The following is a 17500-nucleotide window of genomic DNA, read 5'->3' as shown; positions in this document are numbered from 1 at the left end:
AATTTGCGTTCTTCTTCGAAGCACTCCGGTCATCAGCGAAGGAAAAGGCAACCCCTGAGCCTGATTAGGATTAGCTTTAAAATTGCCAAATTGAAGTCGATGTTTCGGTAGTGTAGAGGTTAAGTGCATTTGCTCTTAAGCCATTGAACCTAGTGCGACATCGTTCGGTCAATCGTAGTTCCAGTCCAATACTGAGAATACCAATATGCTCTATTGCCTGACAATAAGTCCGTTACATGATGATTTTAGATACGAGTTTTCCAGGAACGGGTGCCTGTCCGGGGCCAACGACCAAAGCCTTGCCAAAAAAAAAAGCAAACGAAACTGTCCAAACCTGAAGACGAGCTGCAGTTCACATAAATTCTCCAATGCGTGGCCCACGGCCACCGCAATTTCGCTGGAAAGAGACGAGGAAGGTACTGAGGACGCCTCCGTAACTAAGACTGGAGCAGCAGAAGATAACGGTACCGAAGAAGACGATGTGAAAAATAAGCCAGCCGACAAGCTGTTGAAGGTAGAACGCGGTTGTGTTATACTGAGAAAAAACCAGCGCGAGTCTGAATAACGTACGTTTACCAAACGACACCGTGAGCACCAACAAGCACAAAAAAACCACCACAAACAGTCCAAAACAACGAACTTGGAAGATAATAAAATAATGGCAAACCTCTACAAGACCTCTACTCGAACGGAACACTAAAAAAAGCAAGCTACATGAAACGCCCCGTACGCTGAGCAGAGTAAAACTACGAGCACGTACAGTCGCGTACGCACTGACGGCAATAGACTACAACTGACCCTGTGATTGCCAGAACGCACTGCAATCCCGCTCAAAACACTAACGCAACACCGGGGAATGCCAGAACGTTAATGCCCTGCCAGCAAGCCACGCCGTAAGCCCATAAACGCCAACGCTATGCCAAGAAGTACTCACAATACTAGCTCCTGGTCGTTAACTAAGTTAAATTACATTTAACCCAATACATAACATTATCAACTTTAGAGTAACCAGCACAATTCCAGAAACTGAATATGTGATGTTGAAAAGCATCAACATAACATTTCTACAGGGAGAAGTAGTATCATCAATGAAAATAGTACTGTCATAAACCTTGGTTGCAGACTCTTGATCGCCAGCAAGAGACTTGAGAAGTTCCAGAAGAGGAGAAAACTGAAGTGGAAACCTGAAATAAACACAGTGTTATTGTGAACATCAACTTCATGTAGTAATATCAGCAAAAACAACAAGCCACAAAAAGACAATAATCTGAGGTTGTGTTGCAGTTGTAACAATTTGTTACAGATCAGTTAAATCCAAGATAAACAGATGAATTTACTGTGTAACTCACCAGCTCCTGGCAGAGTTTAAAAGAAGCCCAACACCAGTACTTAGATCCTGGAACAGACAAAAAATAATAAAAGTCAGAGTAGTAAGAGTAGTATCATAATTTCTACTGCAGGTACTGCACTATAAAAAAGTAAAGGAAAGGAACTTTATTTAAGTTTCTAATAGATTTAGCGCTGGAGCACTAATTGGGGACACTGTAAAGTGAAATTAACAATTAACACAACAAGTCAAATGTTGGTTTTTGAGGAGAGGGGAAACCAGAGCACCCGGAGAAAACCTCTCGGTGCAGAGTAGAAAACCCACATATGACGCAGAGCCGAGGAATCGAACCTGGGCCACATTGGTGGGAGGCGAGTGCTCTCACCACTGCGCCATCCCTGCACCCCTAGTATTTTTAAAAATTTATAATACATTGGGAAATTAAATTAATTTATACATACTGAATCCCAAAAGTCTAGACAGAGTCCTTTCTCAGTAAGAGTTTGTGATAAGACAGACACCAGAAGCTAGAAGAAAGCAATAAAGAAGCACAATCAAGCTTGGTGTCAAAAGTGAACTAATAATCACACCAGAGTTACACACATTAAGTAACCAAGGTCAATATTTAAGCTTAGTGACATCCCAAGTGCGAACATGGTCCATATGTTTTTTACCTGCAAATCTCCTAAAGTGTCTTCATGGAACAGAGCCAAGACAACCACCATCAGTCCATAGATAAGACTCTTAGAAGTGTTTGACACAGGCTGGAAAAGAACAAAGGACGTAAACAATCTAGTTAACATTTAAGAATAAACTGTATCAACTAAAGGGCCCTTCAATAAGCCCACAGATTTTGCAGCAAATACACATTTTAATACGGCGGTAATAACACAGTTGCTGTTCACCACTTACAGTGTTTTAAATCATAATGCTTAATTTTTGTGTTGTTTTTATTTAATAACTTGAAAAACAAGTGGATGAGCAACATAACTTCTAATATTCTGACCTAAGAATTGTATCTACGTAAAAGTTGTATCTGTGCGAGAATGAGACCTGGTGTAGGCATCACTGAACTGAATATTAACATCATGGACTCTTATTTTACTTACCGAGCTTCTAGAGATCTCCTCACTTTTTAAAAGCCCCAGCAAATATTGAAAAACAGAGCACTGCAGAGCCTTGCTGCCAATCTTTCTAACAAACTGTTCAGTAGACAGAAAATTAAGCATAGTTAAATTAATTTAAAATATAAATTGCCTACTTCTCTTTACACACGATTAAACATCAAAACCAATTAAATTTCAGAGCACCTGCTCTTGAGCAGCATCCACAGTAACAAATCTGAACACAGCCCAGGCCAACATGACTGGTCCATGGTGAGGCTGATCTCCCCAGCTTATGAAAACTTCATCAAGTGCCTACAGGTAAAAGGAAAGCAAAAGATGAAATCAAAGCTCTTGAAATCCTAAATAACCAGGGCAAAAATACCTTGTAAGTTGTGCACGTAAATTTGCCATTTTGCAAAATTTGACGCCAAACTTTATGTAACAAATTAAAGTTCAAATTAATGGACAACTTATAGTAAAATATACCATGTTGAGAAAGACATAAGGAAGAAAATTTCTAGCTCCTTTTCATCCCCTTTTTTTATTACTCTCTGGTTTGTTATTTACAACATACAAGGAAGGACATTGATTGTTATCAATATGTATCTTTGGTGCAACGCACTGAATGGAATGGTGATTTTGCGAAAAAAAAAAAGGACTCAAAACTGAACGTACATGTAGGACATTATTGCCAAGTTTTTGCACCTTGAGAGATACCATGTATGTCAAAATGTCCAGCATACAATTAAGGTATTATTTTCCTGAAATGTACATACGCATACATGTATTATGAAAATGGTGCAATTCATTTGAGTATTGAACAGGCGTTTAGATAAAATTTGAAGTTGCGGCTGGTTTGAGTAGAGTAACGGACTGTTCTCTTAAAAAAAAACCATTAATTTAAAGTGCCCCTAACCCCAAAATATTATTTTCGCTAAATTAATCTTTGCACCTGTTCGAGATGCATTGCGGCCATTTTTTCCTTTTTCTAACAAATCCTGCCATTTTATAGGCTTCGAAAGTTGCGAAAATCCAAGCATCTTGTGTTCACGACCGAGCCAGAAGGGGAGTGGGTCTATTCCTGATGTGACGTCACAATCTAATTTGCATGCAATTTTACAAAGAGTTAATGCCATGTAAATCAGTTTGTGACGTCACATCAGGAATAGGCCCACTCCCCTTCTGACTCGGTCGTGAACACAAGATGCTTGGCTGTTTGCAACTTTCGAAGCCTATAAAATGGCAGGATTTGTTAGAAAAATGAAAAAATGGCCGCAATGCGTTTCGAACAGGTGCAAAGGTTAATTTTAGCAAAAAAAATATTTTGGGGTTAGGGGCACTTTAAGTCAAGTTGGGTTTGAATTTATGGAAAAAAGTAGCCGACTTCTCAGAGTGAAGTACATGTTGCTGACGCTAATTTCGTAGTGTAGTGTTTTCATTGAAACCACTGTTTGAGTGAGCTTTATTGTCCTGATTTCAGCCAACCTTTTTTCCTGGATGACTCGTTTAAACTACATCTGTACATTAAGTGTTGACTTAATAAAAGTAATCCAACAACTTCCTGGTAGGAAGTGGAGTTCATTGTGATACTTCAAGTACTCATCTTTCATACATTACAGTAGTTCTAGCTAGATGGTGCTAGTACCGGTACCTTTAATTTGTCCTTGTCTTGAACCAGATGATGCCTTGAAGAACTGTTTGAAAAGGCGCAAGGAAAAAACAATTACTGTATTAAGAAATTGGGCTGAAAGTCCTGGGTGACTACATGTGAGTGAAGAATACATGTATATGTGTGGATGTTCATTGATCAGCCGATCCTAAATAACCTCTCACCTATTCTCTTGCATCAACTTCCGTAAACTCTCCAAGTCCATTGAAACTATCAGAATCAACACTTGAAGGTAGCTGAAGTAGCAATACAGTAACTCAGTTAATTATTTCTTAACCTGTAAATTGAGCCAATTAATAATTATTATTTTATACAACAGAGGAATGATAATTATGTATATTCAAGGTCACAGAAAATCAATCAGTAATTCAACAGAAGAGTAGATAACTCATGATTAATTTTAGTCTCTCAAGACAAAGACAAGACAAGAGAGAGAGCACAGTTAAAGGCAACCCTTGGGAAAGTTCCTTTTACAATACACATACAAAGCTTCTACCAATGTTATGCTCTTTTACAGCAATTGGGTGGGTGCCACTGCTATCTCATTTTCAGTCTCTCAGTCTCTCAGTATATGTACATACATGTATATTGTGGCTCAAATTTATTCCTGGTTCAAGATCTTTCAAACCAGTTCAATTCTGATTTCCCTTTGTTTCAGATTAATCATGATAATGAATATTAGACAAAGAAAAATCAAAATTGAACTGGTTTGAAATATTTTAAACCAAGAAGAAATTTGAACCTCAACATAATATTATACAGTAGTTACATGGGAGAATATAGTAGTGTTGTATTGGTGGTTGTCCATCGGATCCGATGATGACTTTTGCGCTTTGCTGCTCATCTATGCACACAGAGGTGGCTCTGCAGTCCTAGCCTAGAGTCTTGAACAGTGGGGGCACTGGAAATCCGTTTTCGTGATCACTGCTGATGCTAATTTGTGGCGTCATTCTCTGGTAGCAATGAGTTTCTGGCTGCGAGCTTCCTCAAAAGTTGGACGCAGCTTTGTGTATTGAGGCTCTCCATACCAGTCTGTCCATTGCACGCTCTTCCAATTCCCTGGGCTTGATGTAGCACCACTGGAGGTTTGCTTTCACACTGTCTTTGTATCTCAGCTTGGGGCGGCCTTGGTTCGCTTGCCAAGCTGGAGCTCTCCATACATCAGGTGCCTGGGCATCTAGAACTCCTCCATGCGGATGGCATGCCCCACCCATCGGAGTTGGAACTTGAGGAGCATGGACTTGATGCTGGTAGAGTTGGCACGGTCCAGTACCTCTAAGTTGGTAACTCGGTCCCGCCAGCAGATACCGAGTATGGATTGGAGAGCTCGCATGTGGAAATGTTCCAACTTCTTCACATGCCTGCGATACAGTGTCCATGTTTCGCAGCCGTAGAAGAGGGAGGGAAGAACCACAGCATAGTAGACCTTCAGTGTTGTTGACAGCGTGATGTTGTGCTGGTTCAGTACTCTATTGCGTAGTCTGCCCAGTGTCTGCCTTGCCTTGCCGATTCTTGTACCTAACTCTTTGTCCAGGGAGCCGTCACAAGAAATGGTGCTTCCAAGGTACTTGAAATGTTCGACAAATTCATGTGCAGCTGTACATTTAACTGATGAACTGTACGAATATATTCCATTTCGATTATAATCCTCCAAAACGGTAAACCTGTTTAATACCATGGAGTTGCAATGGCAAAAACAAGTTAAAATCAGTGCAGCAAAACCAATCTCTTTGCCTGCTCAATTGAGACCTTTAATAGTTTACCCACATTGTATATTTATCCAAGGGTCTCCATTGGTATGGACACCTAGACTTCGCAAACAACATCTTTGTCAGCATGGTGTTCAGACAATGGCAAACATGACTAATAATTATATCTTAAATATTGGCTCCTAATAACGTTTCTGAGACTGCTGTTTTTTTTTGTTATATGAAGAATGTCAGTGTTAGTGTATTGGAGTCTGACCTTCTTTTCTCAATATTTCATAGGAGTGGTATAGACCACAGCTGTCTCGGTAAAATACATGCAGTATGTATGTGCTCATTGTGTTTAGAACTGAACTTTGAAAAAGCAGTAACTGTTGTCACAGCTACATCTCGAAGCTGCTTTTTTCCCTTAAAAGCCGATGCATGATCCAGTTTCAGCTTCGAAACAAATCTTTCAAAAGGAGCATTGGGTATCAATCTCCAAATAAGAAGCCACATACCCTATATGAAGAAGAAGGGCATCACTTTGTCCCTCAAACAGATGTCTGTTAACTTGCTTCCTTCCAAACCCTTGAGACTAAAGGGAAAACAACACAAAAACAAGAATTACATGTATGCACATTAATACATTATTTTTGTACATTGTAGGTTACATTTTCTCTTGCCATAGGAAACTAAAGTTCTGTGAAAGAAAGTCTCTTAAAAGCAAAATATCAGCTTTCATTAAGAACGCATGTGTACTATGTACATGTATGCATAGTTTCTTACATAGTACAGTTTAATGCTTCCATTTTGTTGCTTCAAGAGGCTGTGATAGGTGTCAGCTAAGCCTTTCTTAAATGCTTTTTGATAGACATGCCACTGTGCGTTAATTTGCAGTGGTACACATCCAAGTAGTTGTTGGAGTAAGAGCAATAAAGTCATTGTTTCTTCATACAGTGTACAGTGTGTACATCCTTTGCTTATGCAATGCAACAGCTGTAATTTCATGATCTGCAAAACAACATAATACAGTACATATACAATACCTGAAATAACTTTGCTAGCTCGAGCAAGGACTTGGCCGGAACGACAAACTCTTTGTAGTAGAGAAGCAGTATCTCCAAGAGCAAAATCTGGGTACAGTATTGAATAGAACTCATCAATTAAACTGCTGCCCACAAACATGTTCTATGCATGTAAGGTGAAGCCAACAGACCAATTTCGATGTATTAAAATTCAGTCCGAAACAAAAGGCATCATCTCGAGGCTCTGGGGAATAAATATAAGGATTTGTATGAGTTTATTCCCCAGAGCCTCGAGATGATGCCTTTTGTTTCGGACTGAATTTTAATATATCGAAATTGGTCTATTGTCATTACAAAGGCCTCCGGACTATGGAAAGGGCATGGAGTGCTATGGTCCTAACTAAAACTAATGTCCTAACTAAAATGATGAGATTTTGTCCTTAATTATCATATTGAACAAAATCAATGTACCCGTAACCTTCCCGATGTTAGTGTACAGGTTTACCTTCAAGTCTACCCATCATCAACAATAATGCTGTACTTTCTGTGTCAGTAGTCATTGCCTCTGCTCTTTACGTCAATGTTATTCTAGTCTCCATTAGTTCAGTGTTTCCTATGTACTAATAAAAATAGTCTTGTGCTACATTCAAGTCCCTTTGGCCGGTTTCAAAAGTCCAGTGTCGCCAGTTTTTAATATACGAGTGCATGTGTATGTCAAGTTGCTTGTCAGCTTCATCCCATGGAAAGCCCCACTAAACGAATAGCCACTATGTGGAATCATGTGTCACTGCTTAATAACCACAATCATATCAACTACACTCTACACATTGATTGCCTTTGTATGGTTTGAAACAGCAGACACACCTGTTCCCTCACGTATTGTTGTGCCCATTTTGCACATTTTGTCTTCAAGTGCTGGAATTGAAAAGAAATTAAAATGATTTTGTTTTTTTGGAAAATGCAAATGAAGGACTGGTACAGTACACTTCATCAACGACTTGAATTTCAAATTAAAGTCTGCCGATTTTCAACAATAAAGTTAAACTATAAGGGTTACTATTAGAATAGGAATCTAGATTTGTGTTTCTCTCTTCTTGAGAACTACAAACAAAGGGCTTGAGAAACACCTTGTAGCTGTAAGCAAAAGATTTACTAGACATGTGATGTAAGTTGAAGGGTTGAACACGTACAGTCACATGCCTTGGGCTTTGTCAGCTGCTTATTTACTGGGTTGCCAGTATGGCAATCCCAGTCGGAAAATGGGTAGTATTTCTCTGTTTTTTTGTTTTTCTTTTTTATTTCTGTGACGGTTGAAGTCTTGCCTGTCACTCCCCTGCTAAGTGGTGTCTTTGTGCATCAAGTCTTCTGTGCCTATTTTGTTACATGTAGGTTTGAGGGGGCTGGGGTAATGCATATATTTCTCTGGTGCACACAGGAGAACATTTAACCCATTGACACCTAAACCGGCCGTAACCGCCCGCGCGCGATGACCCCTGAAATACCTAACCCGGCCAAAACCGGCCGTACAAAATGGCGTTTTGATCGGAGTTGATCTTAGGCCTCTACCCAGTCTCCCTTAGGAAATCTAAATTTTTTGTTGTTATGGAGATTTAGAGGGATAATTGACCAATCATTTGCCGTGTTGTGAGCATATTTTGACAGCTGATAAGAGACCCCACAAGGGCTGGCTTTTTGCCCTTTCGATCGCGCGATCAAACAAACAACCGATGCACCAGATAGCGCACCGAACGATGGGGATATTCATGCTTCGGAGGATCTAGGGATCTAAGGGATCTTTTATGGTTTTCCTGTAAGAGGAGGGGATATTAGAGACAAAAATTTTGATTTAGATGGCTTTAAAAGTGACGAAGAAGACGGTGACCGATGATAAACAAGAAGCTCGCTGGAATGATCAGCTCGATAATATTCAAGTTCCAGATTTCGTGGCAGCCACTGCTCGGTATTTCGTTTTAGATAATCAGAATGAATTAAATATTTTTCTTAGTTTTCATAGGAGATGATCTATGGGAATTAATGGTAAACGAAACGAGTAGGTATGCCTGTCAAAAACTGTTAAAGCCCCCGAGCGTATTACCTTTTTTCATGGAGTAAGCCGCGCAGAATTAAAGGCCTTCGTAGCAATTAACGTCATAATGGGCATTGATTTGCTCCGAAATTAAGCTTTATATTGATCAACCGATTGATTTTTTGCAAATAACAAGTTTTTTTTGTTCTAACATAAATTGGTAATCGACGGAATTTTCACCTTCGGCATACCTCGGAAGATCAGTGTCTTTAACACATAAATCAATCCGATCGTGCGTTTATATTCCGTAAATGCGAGAATACCTCCAGCGATTTTCTCTGTTGGTTTTCTTGTGTTTTGTAAGTTATCTTTCAGTGAAAGTTTTCGAAAGAGCACTTTTGTACACAATTTGACCTTGTTTGTTCTCTTATGAAACATGATAGTGATCAATTAACTAAATTAATCTTGCGGTTTTGTGCACGTATATTTCGACAAACAGAAAGCTCCTCGTGAAATTTTGTTTCGGCAGCGGCGTTTGGGCATAATTTTTGCACTTATACCTGCAAGAAAACAAAGCGATTGGAATAAATTTCAAGAATTTGTTATCCATTGAGTGGTTAGACTTAACTGTAAATTGCACAAGGCATATTTTGAGTTATAATATATATTTTTCAAGCGCTTTGTTTAGTTAGCGATCAAAAACTTTCTTGATTGCTTAACGCGGGCTGCTTCCAAAATTCTACCTTTACATTTTCAGTTGAACCTTAGGACGTGTTTTCAATCACTTTTTAGCAACATTTTTACATCATCTGGAAGTTCACCGTTTCTTCTTCAAGGTGAACTTAATTTTAGAACTCAGTATCTTGTGTACATTTACTGCGCATATGGTTTATTTTTAACGCTCGCTTTCCACTGCAAAACCTCGCAAATTTTCCAAGTTTCTTACACATCACACACACGGCACGCGAATTTTTCAATGGGTTAACCTGCAATGGTATCGAAAGTCATTGTAACGCGCATGGCGTTTTAGTGCATCTTTAAACAAAATTATACCCTTGTGGAGCTCAAGAATGGAACTTCAATTGGATAAACAAGCCAGGCAGTGAAAACCAAATATCTGGAATCTTAAAAGCAACGAGTAATGTACTTCGACAACAATCTATCGCCCGTCGACCCGAAATCAAAGTGAGCTGTATTTCTAGTATTTTACCAAGTGTGCTGTTATGTAGACCACTGAAACCAAATGGAAAATTCTCTGGTAACTTATGGGTTCCACAAAGACAGAGAAGGAATCGAACACCTTAAGTGCATGGACCTGTGATCTCTGTTGTCTGGCTATTTGTATTTATTTGTACTCAACTCTGCACAGTCTTCAGGTAAAAAATAATTGGAAATGTGACAGCCAAGAAACATTTGAAAGAAAGCTTGTTGTCTATTTTGTGCTTCATTATTCAAGGAAAATGTTCTTCATGGAAAGGGTTTCTCTGGTGATCGTTGAACTTGCTAGTGCAAGAAAAACCTGCAAATCGTCAAATTTTTCACGCAATAATTGAGAAAGACGAGAAAAGTGGCAATGACACCAATGTTTTTCAGGTTTAAAAGTGAAAAAGTAAAGATTGCCGCAGGTTTATGTAAAAACGTTTGGGTCTAATACAGGTAAACCTTTTTACTGGTTAGTTGGGTTGAAAATAAATTTTCAAAACGTGTCAATCAACCCCGCTTGATTCCCATGGAGCTTTTGTGAAAACTGCCATGAAACAATGAAACCACCGCGGCCCAAAGGCTATCCATTTATTTTTGTGAGCAAGTCATCGCTACAGGACAGAACTAAATTTAAAAGTATTTTCCCCTTATATTATCAGTAAAATGTTTAGTGGAATGAACTTTTTGTGCATTCGGTCGTTATTTTGTATACAGGGGAAAACAACCATAACCTAAATATATTTTAGCCAAGCCGGCGCAACCATGAAAAATCGTAAAAATATTAAACTTGCATAAACTGCAATTCCCGGGTTCATACAAAAGTAAATTGCACCGCTTCACCGGCCACACTTTACCGCTGTCGGAGCAGAAGCTTTTAAACTGTAACCAATAAATTCCAAACTCCATGTTCCAAACCCAACGGTATTTTTTTAGAAAGAACCGAAATTCGTGCGGCCGCCGGCCATCATGTGCAAAGTCACGGTTTATGTGAAAGCCTTTGAACCGATTGTTTCATACAGACCAAAAACACACACCAGCATATTAAAATTTTTAGCTGCCTTATCTGATAGAAATACGATAAGCCAGAGTGCCCGGCCAGGCGACCAGGTAGTTTTTCTCACTGGCCCAAATCCAAATGTTAGTCGCCTCAGGCGACCGGGCGCCATTAGAGCACAGGCTTGCTTCATGTTTATCCCTTTCTGTGTTGATGGTACTGTACTGTATGTTCTGTGCCCTGCATAAGCAATGTCCTGACTACAGATCTCTTATGGCACATGGGGTGGCGAGAATTGAAATTGAGATAGTGGTCTGTGTGTTGTTGGCTTTCTGTAGACATTTACTTCAAGCTGCCTACCCTCCTTGTGGTGATAGTGTCTAGGAATGGTAGTCCCCGTCCGTTGGTGTCCTTAAGTTCTAGAGTGAATTGTACATGTTGGAGTTGATTGAATTGATTTGTTGGTGAAACTCATGATCTACTTGATCCTTTCTAAGACATGGCAGTCAATGTAACAGAACCTCCACCTAGGGGGGTGGGGAGCTGTACCAATGGCGGTCTATTCAATCTCTCTCATTACAAGGTCGGCGGAACTGATTGGGGAACCTATTGCACATCCAAATGTTAATTTTGTTTGTGATGTGTTTGAAGTAGTGGTGATCAAGAAAAAAAATCTAACAGTTGTTCATTTAACTAGATCCTGATCTTTTTTGCACAACACAAAAGGGCTCTTAATACATGTATGTTCGACCATGACTCCAAGATCTCCTGCAATGTCCACAAAAACAACCATGAAAATAGAAATGGATTTTCTTAGAGTCAGAGTCATTGGACATGAACCTAAGTTTCATAAGTGACTCTTTTTGGATGTCAATATAGGATCTGCAATCTGGAAATGACCACATCCTCATCCCAGAAGTCTAAAAGTCTTTGGCGTGTGCATCTTAAGTCTTGTGCTACATTTTTTTTCTTGAAACTTCACATGGAATTTGTCAGCATGCTGCTCTTTGAATCATGCTCTTTGAATTATGTTAATTTTTCAACTGATGAAGGCTCAAGCACAAGTTGAAACGTCAAAACTAGTCAGTGTCACAGCACTACTTTACAATAATAATTTACTATGCTCTGTGCACTTCAAAGTAAAACAGGTCTCACCAATGAAGATCCCAATGTATCCTGAACTGACACAATACTGGTACAGCTAGATTTATACTGGTCTGTAATCTACAGAACAAGCAGAAATAGAACTTTCCACAGGTGTCAATTACTACCAAGAGCTTACAGTGTAAATTAACTGAAATGACCAAAACAGTTTAAGACGGCAGCAGTCCACTATGCAGAATATGTCACAAGTACGAAGAAACGATAGATCACATCATATAAAGGAGAATAACGACAAAAAATGAAACAAAAAAAAAGACAACCTGGCCCTGGCCCCGACCCCGGCCCTGTGTTTTGCATACTTTATTATTACTAAATTATTATTACACATGGCTCATGATCACTCACTGCATGGTCATTTCAAAACTACAGTATTTAATGCTAAGATGTACACAGCACCACACTGTATGTTGGTTACAAGTTTTGGCTGTACAGTGTACATGTAGCGGTAGGCTTGGCATGGCTACCAGCAGTGTGTGGTGAGAATAGCAGTGTACACATGACTGTACAGTAATCATTTTTAGCATGTGATTGTGTGACATCTTGCTATTACATGAACCTGGCTGCATTATGTGGTCTATCAAATATTACAGGATACAAAATAATTTCCAGCTCTTGCAGTAAAATACAAGAACTAAATAAACCTTCCGAAGAAGTACGTAATAGTACTGAACCTTTGTTATCAGGACATCTTTGTCTTGTATTGCTTCTATACACTCTGCAAACTCTTCCTAAGATTAAAAAAAATCTTTTCAGCAAAGAAAGTGTACAGGTTAAAAGTCAATTGACCACAATAGGAATACTTATTTATAAATGTATGTTCATAAGCCAGTGGGACATAAAAGAACCCAGTCACACACTTTTCACAAACAGTAGGGAATTGGAGTTCTTGGTGTTGTGGTCTGTCTTCTGTGATGTTTATGTATCATGGTTGGGAAGGTACAGCTGTAAATGCTCAGAGATACTAGCTACATGTACCCTATCTGAGGGTAAAATAATTAATAAAAAATGTGTTATGATGATATAATAAAAACCTGACATTTTAAGCCCTAACCATTTGTTAGGAGGTTGCACTGACGAGGGTCTCATGCTTGAAACAACTGGTAGGTGTGAACTGCACGTTGCAAGTCATTGTTTCACCATAGCTGGAACAACCCAAACCTTTACTAAATTAAATGCTAACACTTAGGCATTAACGCTATGCTTTACATAACGTTTAAGACTAAGGTTAGCCATTCTTTGTAATCAGGCCTTCTGATATTACGCGATGGTGCGATTTCGCACAAAATCGACCTCAAATCACATCCGATCGCACAATTCACAAAAAATCGCATAATTCACAAAAGGACGCACAAAATTCATAAAATGAAACATAAATCAACACGTTTCTTAGAAATTCCTGCATAAATATGCCATTAATTTTTTAAAATGATTTATGTTGGAAAAAGGCTGAAAATCCTTTGCCACCTTCGATTTCGTAAACATTCGAAGTTCAAGGCTTTACTTTGCATGTCGGGGACCTGGTACGAGTCTCCTTCTATTGGTGTAACACAAACACGCACTTACATACACACCACTGAAAATAATGATGACACAGTTGCCATCTCTTATAGAAGAAATTTGTGAAAAATAAGCGAAGTTGTAAGTTTTTCGGCAAAATGTAGTTTCTTTCGTTGAAAACTGATAAAAACTTACTCGTGGATAAGTTTGTTGTGAAAACGCCCGCTTTTTCTTCGACGAAGAAGGAAGTTCCCACTTTCCACCCAATCTGACAGGTCACAATCGAGCAAGAAAGTACCTCACAGGTACGGTCTATGTGGACGATGGACTGATGTTTTTCTCGTCGTGCAATATTAGGGCTGTTTATACGAGAGAAAATAAGCCATGGCTTACTCTGGCCACGGTGTACAAAATACGCAAAAGGAACTACACGTATTTATACGAATATATATTCCCAGGTCAATATAAGCCGCGGCTTGAAAAAGACGTGAACATGGATTTTGTACCATTTATACGGGGTGAACATGCGAGTCTTATGTAAGCCGCAGCCAGAGAAAGCCGCTGCTTATTTTTTCTCGTATAAATGGGGGTATGGCCCTATTGTGGTTGACCATCTTCGGAAGTTCGTGGTTGACAAGCACCTTGATCATTCATTTGGCATGCTAGCTGTGTCCTTTCAACTTTCAACGTGGTGCACCGGTAGTGCAGAAGACCTCATTTTTTTATTTATCCCAACTAATGTCAATCGAGATACATAATTACTGTTCCTTTGTGTTCAAAATGTCTTTAGGGCAGCAAAAAAGTGTTTTTCTTAACCTGAAACCTTATAAAACAAGCTTAAAATTGCTGAGAAAAAAATCGCATAATTTACATTATTTATCGGATAATCGGCCTTTCTAATCGCACAATCTGCCCTGAAAAAATCGCATAATTTACATTTTTTACTCGCACCCTATCAGAAGGCCTGTGTAATGGCCAGGGTTCACTTTCAGTTATGGTAAAACAATGACCAGCAACCCTATCCTGCACCTTGCACTTTCCACCCTCCGTGAAACAACAGCTTTTGAATCACCCCAAGGTGGCCAATTTAATCAACTACTGTAAGTGCAATATTGATATCACCAAATTTCCGTGACCAATGGCCTATAATGAGTAACCCACTGAATCCATAGCTTTCAAATTATCAAAATTGAGTAATTTGTATTATAAACCCAGTTTGCTGACTATACACATGTACAGTACACTGTATCTTTCTAGGTTGTAACTTTCGCAAACATTATAGTAATAATTGCAAACTGACTTTACCCTGTAAGGATGTTTGGGATCCTGCCAGTAACTTAGCAAGAACTTGACACATTGCAGAATGTGAAGACGTTCTTCGAAGTAGTAATCCATTATCTATAAAAACACAACTCTTTATTAACTGTATGCCATGGCATAGTATCAAAAGGGAAATGAAAAGAGCATGCTAAAAAACTCGGACTTATAAATTCCATTTTTATACGACATGTATCTATAACCGTAATTGCCCACTAACAATGGTAATAAAATGCCAATTTAAGCCTGATTTTCATAACCTTGACTCAAATATACAAAGGATGCATGATGAAATAATTATTTTGCACAGTATTAATAATTTTATTGCAATTTTGGGTTCAATTTCTTCTCTGATCAATGACCACTAAAGGGGAATAACCTATTTTTACAATCTTTTTCAGGCATATAATGCATTACGGAGAAGAAAAATACATGTAATGTACAGTATATAATGTATATAACTTACTCTCAGATTATTCCACAGAAATATGCTATACAGGAAAAGTTACGCTGCTGAGACATTCCAATTTAAAAAAACTACCAGGGGGAGCATGCCCCTGCAAGGCTGTGCTCTAAGGAAAATTTCGGGGAGCCCTTCGGCTGGGCTGCCCTTCAGCTGGGGTGCCCAGCCCTCCAAGTTGGTCGCCCGAATTAATTAATTATTTATTTAATTAATTATCTGAGATCAACAACGCAGCAAGATCTTTGTCCATCTCTCTCTCAACAAAACATTGCTGCTACTGCTCCGGTGATTGTCAAACTCGCTAGTGCAAGAAAACCCCGCAACCCGTCAAACTTTTCACACCATTCTTGAGAAAGACGAGAAAAGTGGCATTGCATGCCACCGATGTTTTTCAGGTTTAAAAGTGAAAAAGTAAAGATTGTGGCAGGTTTATGTAAAATCCTTTGGGTCTGATACAGGTAAACCTTTTTACTGGTTAGTTGGGTTGAAAATAAATTTAAAACATGAACCAATGCTGCTTGATTCCCATGAAGCTTTTGTGAAAACTGCCCCGAGACAATGAGCAAGTCATCTTGATCTGGACGAAAATCATCTCTACAGGACAGAGGTATTTTTTACTTATATTATCAGTAAAATGTTTAGTGGAATGAGCTTTTTGTGGATTCAGTCGAAGCGCCAGTCACACCATTATCTGTTTAGGGCACGCAATGATTTTTCACGACGACACCAAAGACAATGCGGGATTGCTCTGTTTCTAAAACAACAACAGATACATGTAACATATCATATCTTTCCCTTTTTTTATTTCGTTATTTCATATACAGGGGAAAAACAACCATAACCTAAATATATTTTAGCCAAGCAGGCGAAGCTGCGAAAAATCGTAAAAACATTAAATTTGCATAAGCTGCGATTCCCGGGGTTCATACAAAAGTAAATTGCACCTCTTCGGCAGCCACGCTTTACCGCTGTCAGAGCAGAAGTAACAACTCTTAAAATTTTAAAACGATAATCAAGAAATGCCAAACTCCACATTCCAAATTTAATGCTATTTTTTGAGAAAGAATCGAAATTCGTGTGGCGGCAGGCTGTCAAGCGCAAAGTCACGGATTATCTTACACGTGAAATTATGTGGAACAGCCTTTGAACCGATTGTTTCGTATAAAGAAAAAACCTTTTCTGAGAGGTTTCGTAAACTGTACCCACCAGCATATTAAAATTTTTAGCTTCCTTATCTGCTAGAAATAAAATAAGCCAAAGTGTCCAGCCAGGCGACCGGGTAATTTCTCTCACTCGTCTGAAGCCAAATGTTAGTCGTCTCAGGCAACCGGGCGCCGTTAGAGCACAGTCTTTCCCTGGAGTCCCCCAAGGAGGATAGCTACAGGGCCTTTTGCCCCTATCAAAATACAGGAACTCTACTGAAATCCTCGCTAAAAGCCTGAGTGTGTCTTTCCAAAAAAATGTTACCTCGTGTAACTTCCAGATGAGTCAACACTGCCATATCAAATTAAAGTTATTTGAATTAATATTTGTTGACTGGTCGCTTTTCTTTTTAACAATTTAACAATAATTAAATAAATCTAAGTACAATGTACATGTATAAGCACCTTGAGCAAAAGGGCTTCAGTCTGAGCTTGACTTTTTAACATTTCCTGAAATGGCACAAAACACGGATTCTTACATGTAGATTGCATGTCAAGCACAAATCATTGAATTCATTTTTACCCTAACTGATATTTTACTAATTGACAAAGACTACACAAACAGGTGATGTTGCTAGATCATACTCAGAGGTCAAAGAAAGAGCTGACACTGCAAAACACCATAACGTCAAACTTACATGATTGTATACTATGAAAATGGGTTAAATCTATTCAAATCTGTGACAACCAAACAATAAAAGAAACAGAATAAGAAGGCACATGTACAATTAATGCACCATGAGAGCTACGTTTGCTAATCCCAAATGTTCCATCCATATAGTCTTAGATGCATTAAATGTTACTCCTTTCGGGATGCAC

The 17500-nt window shown here is 38.9% G+C and overlaps 1 protein-coding gene across 1 annotated transcript in view; it reads right to left on the bottom strand.

Moving 5' to 3' along the window:
• The window catches only part of LOC138051698 (nucleoporin NUP188-like), an 80325-nt gene that overhangs the window by 52815 nt on the left and 10010 nt on the right, over nucleotides 1-17500 (bottom strand). The window contains 15 exon segments of the mRNA XM_068897955.1: nucleotides 1112-1184; nucleotides 1350-1396; nucleotides 1789-1854; nucleotides 2002-2091; nucleotides 2437-2529; nucleotides 2638-2745; nucleotides 4085-4127; nucleotides 4267-4338; nucleotides 6309-6385; nucleotides 6837-6923; nucleotides 7680-7730; nucleotides 12194-12262; nucleotides 12874-12930; nucleotides 15005-15097; nucleotides 17087-17131. Of these exon segments, the coding sequence (XP_068754056.1) occupies nucleotides 1112-1184; nucleotides 1350-1396; nucleotides 1789-1854; nucleotides 2002-2091; nucleotides 2437-2529; nucleotides 2638-2745; nucleotides 4085-4127; nucleotides 4267-4338; nucleotides 6309-6385; nucleotides 6837-6923; nucleotides 7680-7730; nucleotides 12194-12262; nucleotides 12874-12930; nucleotides 15005-15097; nucleotides 17087-17131 (1071 nt within the window).

This window comes from Montipora capricornis, chromosome 6 (genome assembly GCF_036669925.1).
Source record: "Montipora capricornis isolate CH-2021 chromosome 6, ASM3666992v2, whole genome shotgun sequence".
In the NCBI taxonomy this organism is placed as follows: domain Eukaryota; kingdom Metazoa; phylum Cnidaria; class Anthozoa; order Scleractinia; family Acroporidae; genus Montipora; species Montipora capricornis.
This window is presented reverse-complemented; position numbering and strand designations above follow the sequence as displayed.